Below are 14,826 nucleotides of genomic sequence, written 5' to 3'. Positions count from 1 at the left end.
TGGAACACGACTGAAACGTCGGGCATTTAGTTTTAGTGTTTTAGTTTTAGAAATAATTAGACTAGCAGAAAAGTGAAGAAGCAAAAGAGTGCCCAGATAATTTTATGCATGGATTTCTATCTTAACCGCGAATTTTGAATGACTTATTTGGACGTGGGATCCTACATACATTTTGCCATACAGAAGAGGGCTCTATTACAGAACCGATTCATCTTAACGACGTTTTTCTACATCATTGCCGTTAGCAGAGAGCCTTGGTAGAAAAAGTATATTCGACATGCTTTCAGTGCATCCTGCCGTTGCGTTGTTGTGCGTTGTTATATCAGGTGAGTGTAAGTATTAAAAAGGGCATATAGATTCACTGCAGCTTGTCTAACTAGAATAAGGAGAAATAAATGCACTGTCATGGCAGCTTGGGCCCGGGGGGGGGGGGGGTGCAGTTAGCTAAAGTATCGCTATATATCCCCTTCCCCCTGCTAAACTTCCCTCCTGATCTGCAATGGCTTTAATATCATTGAATAATTTACTGAATTTATTGAATAATTAAAATATCATTTAATATCTTCGTTTTAGATATGTTGCCAGTTTAGCCATTTTTACATGTTAATTAACTTTTAGGACAATGGAATTTAGTGTCCAGCGAATGTCCAGCCGGAGCCACTGAGACAGTCGGTACGGTGATCGGGGGCTTTTGTTATGAATTTGTGGACAAGGAAACCAACTGGTACAATGCCGTGGCTGGCTGCGAGGCTAAAGGGGGTGAGATGAAATGCGTTAATAGTCTCACCTATCACAGTGGTAAACAATTAAGAATGTCAAAACTAACGCCATCTATTGTTAATCATGCAACCCACTTTTCGAGAGGTTTCCATACAGACTACGGTAACAAAGAATTATCGTAATTCATCAGGAGAAAACATTTTAGACACTGTTACATTGTTCCCTTTTTTGTTCATCTAACACAATTGTCACATCTAAAACAATTGCTACATCTAACACAATTGTCACATCTGACACAATTGTCACATTCATCACAATAACTACGTGTAAAGCGGTTTTAAAATCTCTTACATTAGGTCGACTGCTGGAAATACCGTCAGCAGAAGTTCAGGACTTTGTGGACGTCAACCTGATCGCGTACAGGCAGAACCAGGAGCTCGGGATCTGGATAGGAGCCAAGAGGGCCACTAATGCGGATTCCACCGGTGGGGCCTGGTTTTGGCACAAGTCGAGTGAGTAGAACTCTCGCAACTTATCGTCCTATCATGCCGTGCTAGCAAATTAAGTCTTATTGGGGTTTTGTTTGGCCAAATAATAATAAAAAATAATAATAAACTTTGGTGTATACCCCTTCGTCTTGGGCTGTACTGAATAAACATTTTTCTTTGATAAGTGGCATTAAAGATGACAGTGCCTACTAATAATAATGGTGACAAATAATAATATTTACATATTTTTATTTTTTGATCTACGTAGAGGCCAATTAGACTTAATTTGTTAAGCACGAAAATCAACACGGTGATTATTAAAAAATCACACCGTCTCCACACATTTAGTAGTAGTAGTAGTAGTAGTAGTAGTAGTAGTAGTAATAATAATAATAATAATAATAATAATAATAATAATAATAGAGATTCAGATACCGAACTCAGATATACTGCTTATTGTGACGTCATGTATTACCTAGTACGTCACAACCCTTTCAGACACCAAGGTCTCGTACGAGAACTGGGCGCAAGACGAACCCTCAATGTTTTGGAATTCCTATTACGACCCCGAGGAGTGTGCCTATATGAGATACGACAAGTCTTGGCAGTGGAACGACTTTCCCTGCACTGATACGTATTGGGGGAGTCACAGCTATATCTGTGAATATGGTAGGCACTCTGATTAATATGTATGATATATTGCCTTATAAAATATTCCGCGAGTGACTGCCTTTACGTCCAGCTTCTTCTTGAGGACACTGGCTTGCAGAACACAAATGAGCATGCCCTCGTCATGCAGGATCGCAGGGTCTGGGAATGCATTTATGTTGTTGCTAATTAATGATGTGGACGGTCTACTGCAATGGATATGATTGATTGATTGGTATATAATTTTGGACTAGTAAGTCGACAAAATGGATAACGACCACATGTATCTTATCTTTGTTTTAGATAAAGGCAAAAGGAAAACTTGTTTAAATTAAATGATTAATATATCTTTAAAAGACTCCATAAAGCAATGCCACCGTCTCCATAAGCTTGAGAAGGAATTGATCTGTAGGTAACACTAGGCAATACTTTATCGTTGATGTGTAAAATAATCCCGTCCAACCCCCTCCGCCGGACACCCATCATTCTGCACCAGTAGAAGCTTCACGTGTACCATGCTTTGAACTTAATGAGAGGTGTTATTCGTGACATCATATAATCAGGCCTTAAAAACGGATTAGGCGTTTATTACCACTACCCGCAGGTCTTTTAGCACTAACATCTATATTAACCATCAAACCCACAAATTAACCAGCATTACCAGAGTGGATGAATGTTACTAATAGGTGTGGCTTTGTTGGTGCTAAATGATTGTGCGGCGTGTTGAATTATTCGTGGGTTTTGTGGTTAATATGGACGTTAGTGCTAAAGAAGATTTGGCGGGTAGCGTTAGTAAACGCCTAATCCGTTGATAAGGCCTGATAATGACTTATTTTTCCAAAAATAATTACTTTATTTTATTATATTTTTTTAAGTTGGTGAGGGTTCCCTAGACACCAGTGGGGGTATCTACCACGGTGGGTCAAACGTCACAGAAATGGCACTGACCATGGAGCCTTCTACTACCACTACCACACCCGAGGTCCATGACGGCAGCGCTGGCAGGAGCGGCTCTGACGACAGAGCTCAAAGTGACAGTGCTGTAGCGCCACTATTGCCACATCTGACGCATTTCTTTTCTGTGGCCGGATTCACCATTGCTAGTATCCTGCTTGTGGCTGTGGTGATACTTTTTGGTGTATATATAGTGCGGAAGTGAGTATTAAATCTGTAATTCTTTTAACAATTACTTTATTAATTATTTTATTAATTAAAGCCTAAATGCAGTCGGCTCCGCCCCCTTCCAACCCTCTGTTGCTATTTTGAAAGACCTAATATTGCATCTTTGAGCCCATAGCACAATTTAATCCTACTTGATTGCATTCAAGTCTTTTCATTATTTCAGGTGGCGACAAGCCAAGACGGGTGACAACCAAAACACGCCTCTTTTTCACAAAAGTCAGCCTAAGCAGTCGGTGCCGATATCAGATTATGGCTCCCCTATTTTCCTCTGAGAGATTGGTTCTTCACCCTACTCCTCATCGTTTGTACAGATTCGGGTTAATCTCGACATAATACACTGGGTTTGAAGTTGGAGAACTATGAAACTAAATATTTTAGACAAGGGCTATGTGCCTTCTGGCGGGTTCCTGCAGTTCTGGAATCGTTGAAACACACACTTCAGTTTTGCCGAGCCATTGGTTTTAATACTAGCATGTAGAAAATGGTAAATCTTGGGAGTATTTAACCAGGAGCGAATCCTGAGATATTTACTGACAGTCTTCCAAATTATCTTTGTTGATTCATCCTCCAATTTTGACCGTCTTCCAACAGAAAAAAATAGATACCGTCAATGTAAACTTGAAAATCTGACCGTCTTCCGGAAGACTCAGAAGACGGCCTAAATCCGCCCCTAAATTTAACCCCTTTAATTTGATTAAATCCATGTTTTCTTACCTTCTCTCTAGTGAGATTAGGGGAAACAGCTCTTGAAAAGTTGCGCCTTTGAAGAGAAGCAAACAAATGTTCGACATTCCTTTGACATTTATGGACTAACAGAGAACTCCGAATTTGGAAGAGACGTGTGAGAAACCTGAATAAGTTTTACTTAATTTGGTATATAATTGATTTCAAAAACAGCCTATCATAATGGAATACCAAACATTATTATTGATGCTCGCGACGCATATGTTATATATAATCCACAAAGTTTTCCGCCATGCGCATCAATTTAATGCATTCAGTAACTGTCCATTTCTTGGCATTAATTTATCACCTTTTACTCTTTAAGTACATGAAATAAAGTATACATAGGGTTTGTAATAAAAAGAAATGCATTTGTGAATTATTTGGCAGGTTTTGATACAAATGAAGGTATAGTCCACACAAAGATAACGTTTTTAGGCCCTAAGTTTCCAAAATGAAAACGTCCAGAAATGAAAAGTGGTATAGACGTCTTGGCATATGTAAACCACCATTCAGACAGGGCCTCTTCAGAAAGAAAATTTGGCGAAATGTGCCATCGTGCCAACCGTGAGGTCATTATGCAACAAGATAATCTGAGGATAAAGAGGATAAGAACGTCAGAAATCTAGTAGGGTATCTTGGCCCTCGCATACTGCACTTCCAGTCATCCCACTGCGCAGGAGTTTCTGTGTCCCTTGTAGAGCTTTCCTTCTGACGTCTGGCGTAACGAAACTGAGGGTCCGTGTCACAGAAAGTCCGACCTCCGTTGAGTTATAATGGTTAGGGTTTGCCTGACCTATGTGGGCCAAAATCTAGAGCGAGGTGTACCTATACAAATGAATGGGAAGCGGACTCTATCATGGGTGACTCTCTGTCACGTTACACCGGGATACTCTCATAAAGCCAGCGACTTGTTTTGACAAATGCACAAATTAAGGCCGATCAAAGATACTGAATTGAGACATACCGGCAAACATCATCTCCTGCGATCGTTTATTTCTTCTTAGTACAATTGATTAAAATCACACAGAAAACGAACTTTTTATGAGTATTTTAATTAAAATGATGAAAGATAGACAGAAATGAAAGTCAGATTGCGCTGCATCTCACCCAACGTCAAAACTAACGCAATTGTGCTCATTATTCTGGGTGGCTCTGAAGTCGTGTTCACAGGTAACTTGTAACGGTTTATCTTGGTACCGACATGGGGGGTCTTAATATATAAATTCTACTTTAAATGAACAACAACCTATACACTGCATTGTTTGAGTATCAATCAGTCAAAAAAGTCACTTCAATAAATATTTTTCACTTCCTCCAAGTAACTTTTGCTTGAAGTATTTCAAAGTCCGCTCACCACGCGTTAAAACCCATGTGACAGTTTGGTGGGCAAGAGTGACGTCTTTTCCGATACTTTATTTTTGGTCCTCGCACTGAATTCTTCCATGGCGACATGTACTGAAACGATTTATTAACATTCTTTATATGATATAACTTAACTGGTTTTGGCTTAAATGTAGTATGTATTCATTTACACGCTTTTTCTATCTTGCTTCTCCGGACGTCGATTCTTTTTGCTATAGTAGCCTTTGAGTGAGACTTGAGGCGGAATGGCCCCGGCTACTCCATTAACGTGAACATAAGGTACTCGTGGGTTGAAAATGGCCCACATATGAACATGAAACGAAAACTAACGTTCTATGAATAAATGGTGACTAGATAAAAAAAAAATCAGCTGGAAGCAAGTGTAATATAATTTTTTTATAACTTGTGAACATATTGTATGCTATTGCAGAAAAATAAATAAAAATACAACGAAATAAATTAAATATAATTTATAATTGTCAGTTACCATTTATACGTTTGGTAGAAGAAGGAATCGCCGTGGTGATAATTGTCCCCGTTAATACTGCACTTTCCGTGTCCACGGTGGTGGTGGTGATTAGAGGTTGGTCGGTCTGGAAGGGAAATGACCATTACTAAGGATACATCTCCTAAGGCAAGGACACGTTCACAGAAGTCGAAACTTTAGACGGCTAGAACCAGTGGCCTACTACATGGAGCTGACTTGGTATTTTATTTTACTTGGTATTATAATGTAAAAAAGTTATACCAACCATTAGCCCACATTAGATGTCATAGCTGAATGTATGTGTCAATGCCAAGCAGTGGCACTTTTCTATTGAGGCACAGTTCAAAGACAGAAGAAAAAGGCAGTAAGCGGATTTTTGGCTCGTTTTGTAATCTTAAGTTTCGAATGCCATATTAGACATTTTGAAATATATAACTATATGAAGACCACCTTGTTCGGTTCAAAATTGACTCCGCCTCAATCTCAACCTCGAAGTGCAAGCACCAGTGTGGTAGCTGTGACAGAGGATACCATGCCTCACAATCGAACTTACCTTTTCTGTCAATTTTTTTACATACTCCACTGTTGGGCACCCCTTTGTCTGGGTTTCCAGCCTCCACAATATGACACACATAGCCGTGAGGGCAGAGAAGGGGCTCCTCGTCTCCCGTCACGGACGTACTACAAGGCTCCTCTTCTGAAATATAACGCGAAATCCTATTGGTTTAAATCCACCCAATGGGGAAGCCAGGTTGGCGGCTATGAGGATACCCCTTCCCTACTCCTACCCTACAGCTTCGTTTTTAGAAACATTTTTATTCTTTATTTCACACGTAAATCGTGTCAAAACAAATCGAAACAATGCTTTATCCATTTGCCTCTCCCCACACCACCTCCCTTAGTAATATGGTAGATCTTCCGACCGCCAGCTCTTTCATTTTATAATCTTTTAAAAAAGCACAAACATATCACAACCTGGTTTTCTCTTTCACGCTAACACCAACAAAGTTTTCAAATATTCTGCTGTAAGAATACACCACACAGACGTCTCTTTGTTTTCCCAGAAATTTGGGACAGAGGGCATAAATACAATTAATTTAGGTACTAGTAACTACCTATTTTAATTTCTAATTTCATAAAGTTTTCAAAGACATACCCAGTTCCTGCTCGTCCTCCATGGTCGGCACAAGCCACGAGAGCCCTACAAGTATATAATGTAATATAATTTAATTTTGATAATTTTAAGTTAAAATGTCAAATAGTGTAGATGAAGAAAGTTCACTGTAAGTGTGACCTCTAAATGTTTATTTATTTATTTATTTATTTATTTATTAATTTATTTATTTGCTTGTTTGTTGTTCATTCGTTCGTTCATTCAATCATTCGCTCTCTCACTCACCCACCCACCCACTCATTAATTAATTAATCTGTTACTGACCTGTTCCCGTGTTCTTCTGTTTCCTCGGCGCTTTCACCCAGTCTACAACTACAACAGAAAGTGGTATTACGTCAGATTGTACAGTGAACGGAGACACACCGGGAAATCTGATCGGGCGAAGATTCAATTCAATTTCATTTCAAACATGAACGGCTAGAGATGAGATATAAGTTGGCAAGACGTGCAGTGTCTACTGTATGTGCTTTTTAGCCAAAAGATGGGTACGAAATGCGGCAAAATGGGTGCCGATTTCATTTGTGGGGGGGGGGGGGGGGGGGGGATGACTGTATGGATTGTTCCACCAGACAGATACCGATCGTGATTTACCTTAGTGTTTATTTTACCTTATTCAGGCACGTAGCCAGGGGGGTTTGGGGGGTTCGAAAGAACCACCCTTTTTGCTGGGAAAAGGTCCACACTGGGTACAATTTGATCTATGTACTTGAGGATTTTATGGTAAAAGGTCCACTTTTTCAGAAAACGACCCCCTCCCTCTAAATTGCTGGCTACGGGCCTGTTATTCATATATGAATTCATTCGTTCAGTCTAGTACGCTACTGGACCAATATAACTTTATAGCTCCCTTTATTCGCCCAATCGCTTGAAACTTAATTTTACCGAATGATAAACATTCTAAAGAAATCTTTTTAAGGAGATATAATTTCTTGCTACCGTGGATTATTTTTTAAACGAAAATAATTTAAAATTAAGTATAAAAGTTTCAAAAACTTTAGATAACTTTACCTACCGATAGGTGGAGTCACGTACATACAAGTACGCACACAACCGTTGAAACAGCATTTCTGACTAAACTGTCCACACTCGGTATCCAGTCGGCATTGTCTTGCTTGGCAGGGCCCTCTAGCGGCCTGTCCCCAGACTTTTGGGCAAGAAGTTAACGTTTTCCATGGACTGTCTCCTTGCATGGACTCTACATCCTGAATGATTTAATATTCAAAATACAGTCAAATAATTTATCTTAGATTATTGAAATGCAAATATTGGACGACCGCGGCATAGAAGAGCTAATTTTAGGTTCATGTGCTGTAAATGCCTACTTCTCAATCTGAACATTAATTTTATTCAGTGGTGGATTTAGAGGGGGGGTCAGGAGGTCTTGACCCCCTCCCCTTTAGTCTCTGAAAAAATTACACTAATTTTTCCCTCTTGAAATTAGAATTTTGACGAACTGATGTATAGTTCTAAACCATACCAAATGGCTTCGTTCACCTTCTGAAATACCAAAACATTTTCGGGGCCCTTTAGCGGGCCCCGAACGCCACGCCAACGGGGACTCCCCCTTCGAATATTCCTAGAGCCGCCCCTGTGTATTATATATAGCGGCTCATCTGTTGTAACGAATGGAAAGTAAATGCGCTATATAATTCTTATTTAACAGATATGAAGCGAGGGTGAATAAAAAGAAAAATGAAGAGAGAGAGAGAGAGAGAGAGAGAGAGAGAGAGAGAGAGAGAGAGAGAGAGAGGGTTCTATAAAGGATAGCAGGTGCTTACTTGTCAGTATTTTTTTTTTCAGATTTTGAAAATTTATTTCTAGCCGATCCCTGTTTACCTATCATCCCTCACAACATTAGCATCAGTTTATAAAAGTTCATTAATTTAATTCCACTTTGTAAAAAAAGTATCCAAGTTAAAATAAAATAATGTCGTTGATTTTAATGGTTATGCATGATTACTGGAAAAGTCTATCCACCCACAAAAAATTGAACCTCAAAATGCCCTCCCCCCTCTCTCTTTCTCTCTCTCTCTCTCTCTCTCTCTCTCTCTCTCTCTCTCTCTCATTCCCTTGCCCTAGTGCACTGTTAAAACCTTCAGCCCGCCTCTAGATCTATATTTTCATATCTCGGACCCAATCTATCCGAGTTTGGTTTAATGGTATGTTTTAATAAAGCTAAAACCACCATCCTCTCCATCCCGCAGTATGTTTTTGTTAGGATTTAAAAACAAGGTTTTTGAGCGATGGTTTGAAACGAAATACTTGTTAGCAAATGCTGTGCATACTTCTGTCGCATACTCAGGGTTCATTTACTCATCGGTGGTTTTGGCTGTTTAAACTGTGTATATTTATATTGTGTTATATTATATGCCTTCTGCCATTTTTACTTTTTACAATGCCTTCAGAGGGAAAGAGAAAATGTCAAAATTACGAAAATTTTTCATAGCAGATGAGAGAGAGAGAGAGAGAGAGAGAAAGATGAATGCGGATATAAATGGAGACCGTGCGCCCAAATTAGAGAAAAGATAAAAACCTGAATCGGGTCAAGTGAGCAATGAGATAAGAAGCCGAAGGTATAAATTCTTATTTTCTCCGCCCCAAACAGAATGAATCATAAAGCTCCACAATTTTTCTTTTCTTTAATAATAGCATCTTACCTCTTCCTCTAGCCAAAATTCTTTTTCCTTCACCGACTCATCCCTTGCAGACGACAACTCTCTCCCAGTCTCTTTAGCAGACGACAGGTGAAGAAGCACGAGAAACGCGCTGAAAAGGACAACGTTGTTCATTGCGTTTTCTGCGTCGTCTGCGTCTACATTGATTTGAATCACTCCAACAATGCCTGAATGATAATCCCTCTTCCCGCAGCGTTCGTTTTTCTTCTTTGTCCTTTTTATCAAATTACACCTCAGATCACCTCAATAAGAAACCTATGGAAACAATGGCGCTGTTCCGGGTGATACCCCTGTCCGAAACCGTCAGTTTTCCTCCGTCTATGCCCAAAAATCTGGGGTGGTTCCTCGCCGCCTTCCACTACCCTCACCTACTTCAACTCACAGAGCGCTCTCTTCTGCAACTTGACTGTAATGTCTGCTCCGGCGACCCGTAATCTTCAGACGATCTGGTCTTCTTTCAAATTACTCCCCCAAAATAAACAGCCACGTTTACACAGCGCTCAGCCCGGCGTTCCACCACAGACTAACTTGACTAAACCCGACTTTCTTCCCTTCGGTACAACAATTTATCGTGTTGACATGAGATTGTTGTGTTATTGCACCGGTTAAGTCAAGACGTTGACTTGATTTGCTTGTGTCTATAGACATAACTAGTTGACTTGCATAGTTTCGTGTGGCTCTTTGAAATGTGTCTTTGTGTCTCGTGCTGTGGGCTTTAACATCACGCAAGGTCCCGTTTAATGGTGCGACACATTCTCTATCACTCGTGTCTCTTTATTCCCACGTCTTTCTGGAACGCCCCCATGACACTTTGCTCTTCTCAATATAATAGCAGACTATAACGCATCCAGGGGAGGTCACTGCGCACATTACCCCTCTTTTAACCCTTGAGGTACCCCTTCTTCACTCTCCTCACCCCCGCCTCCTCCCTTCCTCACCCCTCCTTTCCTCACTTTCCTCCTCACCCTCCTCTTCCCTCCCTCCCCCTCCACCTCTGTACCCCCTCCTCTCTCTCCTTTCCCTCCTCCCCCTCCTCCTCTCTCATTTAAACAATCTAAAACAGCAACAAAGATATAACAATCCCGTGACATGCATCTTCGTTTAAGTAAAATTGACCCATTCTACTGCTTTTTATTTTCCGATCGCAGTGATTTATATTAAAATAATCCTGTTGTCATCCCCTAAATAAAATCCCTATTTCTGTGCTACCCTGTGCCTTGCGCTATGTCTAGTATTCGGCATATATATGACAATTCATACTGGAATAGTCATATTACGATGATTTATGAGACAAAAGTTCATGAATTTGTTAACATGAAATAAAATATAAAAAAGTACGTGTTGAGACAGATGCGTTTATTTTTATTGCCGCTGTAATAAGGTATCTAGCGATGCGTTTTGAAGGCGTAGTCTATTTGATGACATCTATTGTGGTTAACAATAGCGGGAGGCAGTGTATACAAAAAAAAAAAAAAAAAAAAAAAAAAACTCTTGTGCAAATATAAGGTATTAGTGATGCAATTAAAACCTAAAATTTGCAATTTAGATATACTTTGACCCATCCCCAAATGAGATCAACTACTAAAGGCATTAAAGATGTAATAGATTGTGATAAGGATATCACAGGTATATTGTACCCTCTACCAGGGCGACTGATAGATTTTTTACAGATATTCACAGATATGTCTCTAGATAGATAGATGGCCATTTGGTTCCAAGACTTAGATCCAAAATGACCATCTATCTATCTATCTATCTATCTATCTATCTAGAGACATATCTGTGAATATTTGTAAAAAATCTATCAGTCGCCCTGGTAGAGGGTAGGTATATTGTGCAAACAAGCGTTCACTTCCAAACCAATTTTTTTCTTTTTTTCCCCCAAACACGTCTTGATTATAAAAGTCGAGTAAGCTCAATAAGGTATCCTTTTACAAATACTGATAGACATTTAGGGCCTACTCATATATTTACTTCCCCCTGCTAAGTTTTAAAATTATTTACTAATGCAGTTAATATACTCCTATAGCCTTAGCCTCCGGACGAGATGTGAGTGTTAAAGTAATTCGATTGTAATAGTCTGAGACCACTACACGATATTATATAATGTATAACTAATATTCTTATCCCTTACTAAATCACCGTGGCAGACATCTTTGACATATCGGTCAGCTCTTTGCTTCGTGATATCTCCGAAATGGATGTCTTTAAATTAAAATCAAAAATTGAGCTATTATATGCATTTTGGAATAAAATTAATCCAAAAGGCGATTATTTTCCTACAAAATATTGACGTTATAGTGGCTGAATCGGGTTAAAAGATTTTTCACTTGAATAGAATATATGTCTTGACGATAATACGTTTTGGCGGGTTAGTCACGCACAGACGACACCTTATCACAGAGCCCCGTAAGGGACAATGCAGCAGACGGTATTCAATCAGATTGTCGCGGAAGCGAGGAACGTGATTCAGAACCAGTCAGACGACTTTAATTTCACAAAAACAGAAGGAGGGACACAAAAACCCCTCATTAAAAGCACTCCGGGACTCCGAGCAAACTCTCATGTTGATCCTCGAACAGCCCATCGGCATAAGCGAAGTCTATATTTTCCCCCTTAGTGTTACACTTCCCCAGGTGCATAGAAAGTATGTGTGTGGAAAGGGGAAGGGGGTTAACCATTTAGAAAAAATACTAAAAAAAAAGAAAAACAAGGCAGCAAAGCTGTCAAATGTACAGACAAAAAGCAGACAATAACAATGCACAAAACAGGCTACTGTCAATTCTGATGCAAAAGTACATTATGCTTAACTGCAAATTCAACATCAAATTTTAATTATGCTCAACAGGTAATACCAATGTAAGTGAAATGTGTAACAAGCGTAAGGCTTCAGGCCCATGGGAGTTTAAGTTCACACTTTGAAAATGCCAGAATGAGAAAAATGAAAATTTCACATAAAACTGCTTAAATTCAATAATAAATGATAACCCATTTGAGCTGGCTTTCTAATTTGAACTGCATGCCAATCCTACAAATCATACTTGTAAGTTGAAAATAATAATAAGTAACATATTTTTCTCTTCATAATGTTTGTAGTAGCAGTGCAAAAAGATTTTTGTCAATTTTGATGTAACATTACATAATAAATTACAGAATAATTATCACCAATTTTTGATTATTGACTATAAATAGCATGGACATGTAGAAAATTTGATTACCATTTGGCTTCATGTCCATGGGAGCTTCGAGTCCCACAATGAATATGCCAACATGATAAAAATGAATATTTCACTAAAATGTATAACTTCCAGAAAAAGAAGCCAATTAGACTGCTTTTCCAACTCAGGCTGCATTTTAGTCCTTTGTTTCTTTTTTGAAAGTTTGACAATCATAAGTAACATGGTTTTCCCATAATGGTCATCATGGCAGCAGCACCCAAAATTGTGTTTTCTTCTATTTTAATGCAATATTACATAATGCTTAACAGCATAATGACCATCAGTTTTTAATAATAAAAGATCCGTATCGTGGATTTTCAGAAAATGTGATTAGCATGGGTCTTCAAGCCCGTGGAGGTTCTAAGTCACACCTTGAAAATGCCAATGTGAAAAATTAAATTTTCACAAAAAACTGATTAACTGCCAGAAAAATTTACCAAATAGTGTGCATTGCCCACTGAAGCTTTATTTAAGTCCCATGTTTCTTCCTGTAAGTTTGAGAACAGTAAGTGACATGGTTTTCCTTAAATGGTCATCATGGGAGCAGTGTCCAAAATAGGGGTGTCTTCAAATTTTGATGCACTATTACATAATGTTTAACAGGATAATTACCATCAACTTTTAATAATAAAATATTAGTATCATGGATATTCAGAAAATGTTCCTAGCAAAGGTCTTCAGGCCAAAGGAACTTCAAAGTCACACCTTGAAAATGCCAAAATGTAGACAAGACAGCACTGTCCTGAAATGTGTTTTTTTCCATTTTTAACAATTTTTTAACATATAACAAAATTAACAGTTTACTGCCATTTATATATGATCAACTAAGAAAATTGATGAGATGGGAAAAATATCAATAGAACAGTGTTTAATGTCCAATTTCCTCCATTCTGAGTTTCTGAACATAGTGAATGAATGAATCTGACAAACTGCAATGATATGAGTTTATTTCCATTTTTGAAACTCTATTATACAATACATGATAACAAGTTTACCATCATTTTTACATAATCAACTAACAATGTTGTAAAGATGCAGGAAATGTCAAACAAACACTTTTACGAATCTTATTAGTTAAATAATGAGACTGTTAACATGCCTAAGAATTGAATCTGAGGAAATGTTTAAAAACAGCATAACTTATAAAATAATGGCCCGATTATGCTGATTTTCGAACTTGACCTGCATTTTAGTAAGATTAATTACTCCTGTGAGTTGCATGACAACAGGTCTATCGGTTTTCCTTGAAATGTGTTAACAGTGTTGCACATATGCTGAAAAGTGAAAAAAACAGCATAACTACTAAAATAGTGGCCCGATCATGCCGATTTTCGAACTTGATCTGCGTTTTAGTAAGATTAATTACTCCTGTGAGTTTCATGACAACAGGCCTATCGGTTTTCCTTGAAATGTGTTAACAGTGTTGCATATATGCTAAAAAGTGAAAACACAGCATAAATACTACAATAATTGCCCAAACATGCTGATTTTCGAACTTGACCTGCGTTTTATGAATATTCATCAGCTATGTAAATATAAAGCCAAAAAGTAAAACTGTCTTCCACTTATCGTGTTAACGATGAAAGTGCACGGCGACGGCGACGGCGACATCGACGGCGACAGGGACGGCGACGACAGACGCAGGTGATGGCAATATGTACAGACACATCTGTGTCTGTACATAAAAATTGCGAGAAGGGTGGGGGGGGGGGGGGTCGGGGGACTGGCAAAATTAATGTAGCCCCCCCTCCTGTGGATGGGTCAGCAGTTGAAAACTGCTGCATCTACGCAAACAGTAAGTTATACAAAACGAAAACAAATCACCCTTTTAATTTGTCTTTGTCACCTTTTTTATTTTTCTTGCGCAACAGGGATGATCAAAACGATCGCGAGTGAACACATAGTAAGGCTTCGGATTATGTACATAGCATTTGCAAGTTATATACAATATGTGAAATGTGTTAGCAGTTAATACCTTTTTTAAAAGTACATCTCAGAGCGTCCTGTGGGCGAAGCAGTAAATGACAACAAATCATGTGACGAACCGTGGCACACTGTTGAACTACACGTGATGTTTGAATACGATAGCTGACAGTCAACACTTCTCCGTTTGGAAACCTATTTTTGCAAACCATGTACAACGTCA

General features: G+C 38.8%; 2 protein-coding genes across 4 annotated transcripts; one reads left to right on the top strand and one right to left on the bottom strand.

Moving 5' to 3' along the window:
* The first annotated feature begins 75 nt into the window (after window positions 1-75).
* Window positions 76-4,128, top strand: LOC106154209 (uncharacterized). 2 transcript variants are annotated; one of them, XM_013528481.3, is made up of 6 exons: window positions 76-326; window positions 619-759; window positions 1,077-1,232; window positions 1,707-1,877; window positions 2,732-3,011; window positions 3,202-4,128. In XM_013528481.3, exons 1-6 carry the CDS (start codon window positions 278-280, stop codon window positions 3,308-3,310), a joined length of 906 nt encoding a protein of 301 aa, XP_013383935.2. In that variant the 5' UTR covers window positions 76-277; the 3' UTR covers window positions 3,311-4,128. The 2 variants fall into 2 exon arrangements, with proteins under 2 accessions (XP_013383935.2, XP_086851509.1); XM_086995383.1 differs by having other exon boundaries at window positions 619-798.
* A 669-nt stretch (window positions 4,129-4,797) lies between these two features.
* On the bottom strand, window positions 4,798-10,301 carry LOC106154208 (WAP four-disulfide core domain protein 1-like). 2 transcript variants are annotated; one of them, XM_086995384.1, is made up of 7 exons: window positions 9,445-10,301; window positions 7,800-7,989; window positions 7,052-7,099; window positions 6,770-6,814; window positions 6,167-6,307; window positions 5,614-5,719; window positions 4,798-5,219 (listed from the first exon to the last, which is right to left on the bottom strand). In XM_086995384.1, exons 1-7 carry the CDS (start codon window positions 9,574-9,576, stop codon window positions 5,177-5,179), a joined length of 705 nt encoding a protein of 234 aa, XP_086851510.1. In that variant the 5' UTR covers window positions 9,577-10,301; the 3' UTR covers window positions 4,798-5,176. The 2 variants fall into 2 exon arrangements, with proteins under 2 accessions (XP_086851510.1, XP_013383933.2); XM_013528479.2 differs by having other exon boundaries at window positions 6,167-6,310; window positions 9,445-10,287.
* Between the last annotated feature and the right edge of the window lie 4,525 nt (window positions 10,302-14,826).

Source organism: Lingula anatina, chromosome 9, assembly GCF_051362555.1.
Source record: "Lingula anatina isolate TDL-2025a chromosome 9, LinAna3.0, whole genome shotgun sequence".
NCBI lineage: Eukaryota > Metazoa > Brachiopoda > Lingulata > Lingulida > Lingulidae > Lingula > Lingula anatina.
The sequence above is the reverse complement of the archived record's forward strand: the minus strand, read 5'-3'. Positions and strand labels throughout refer to the sequence as shown.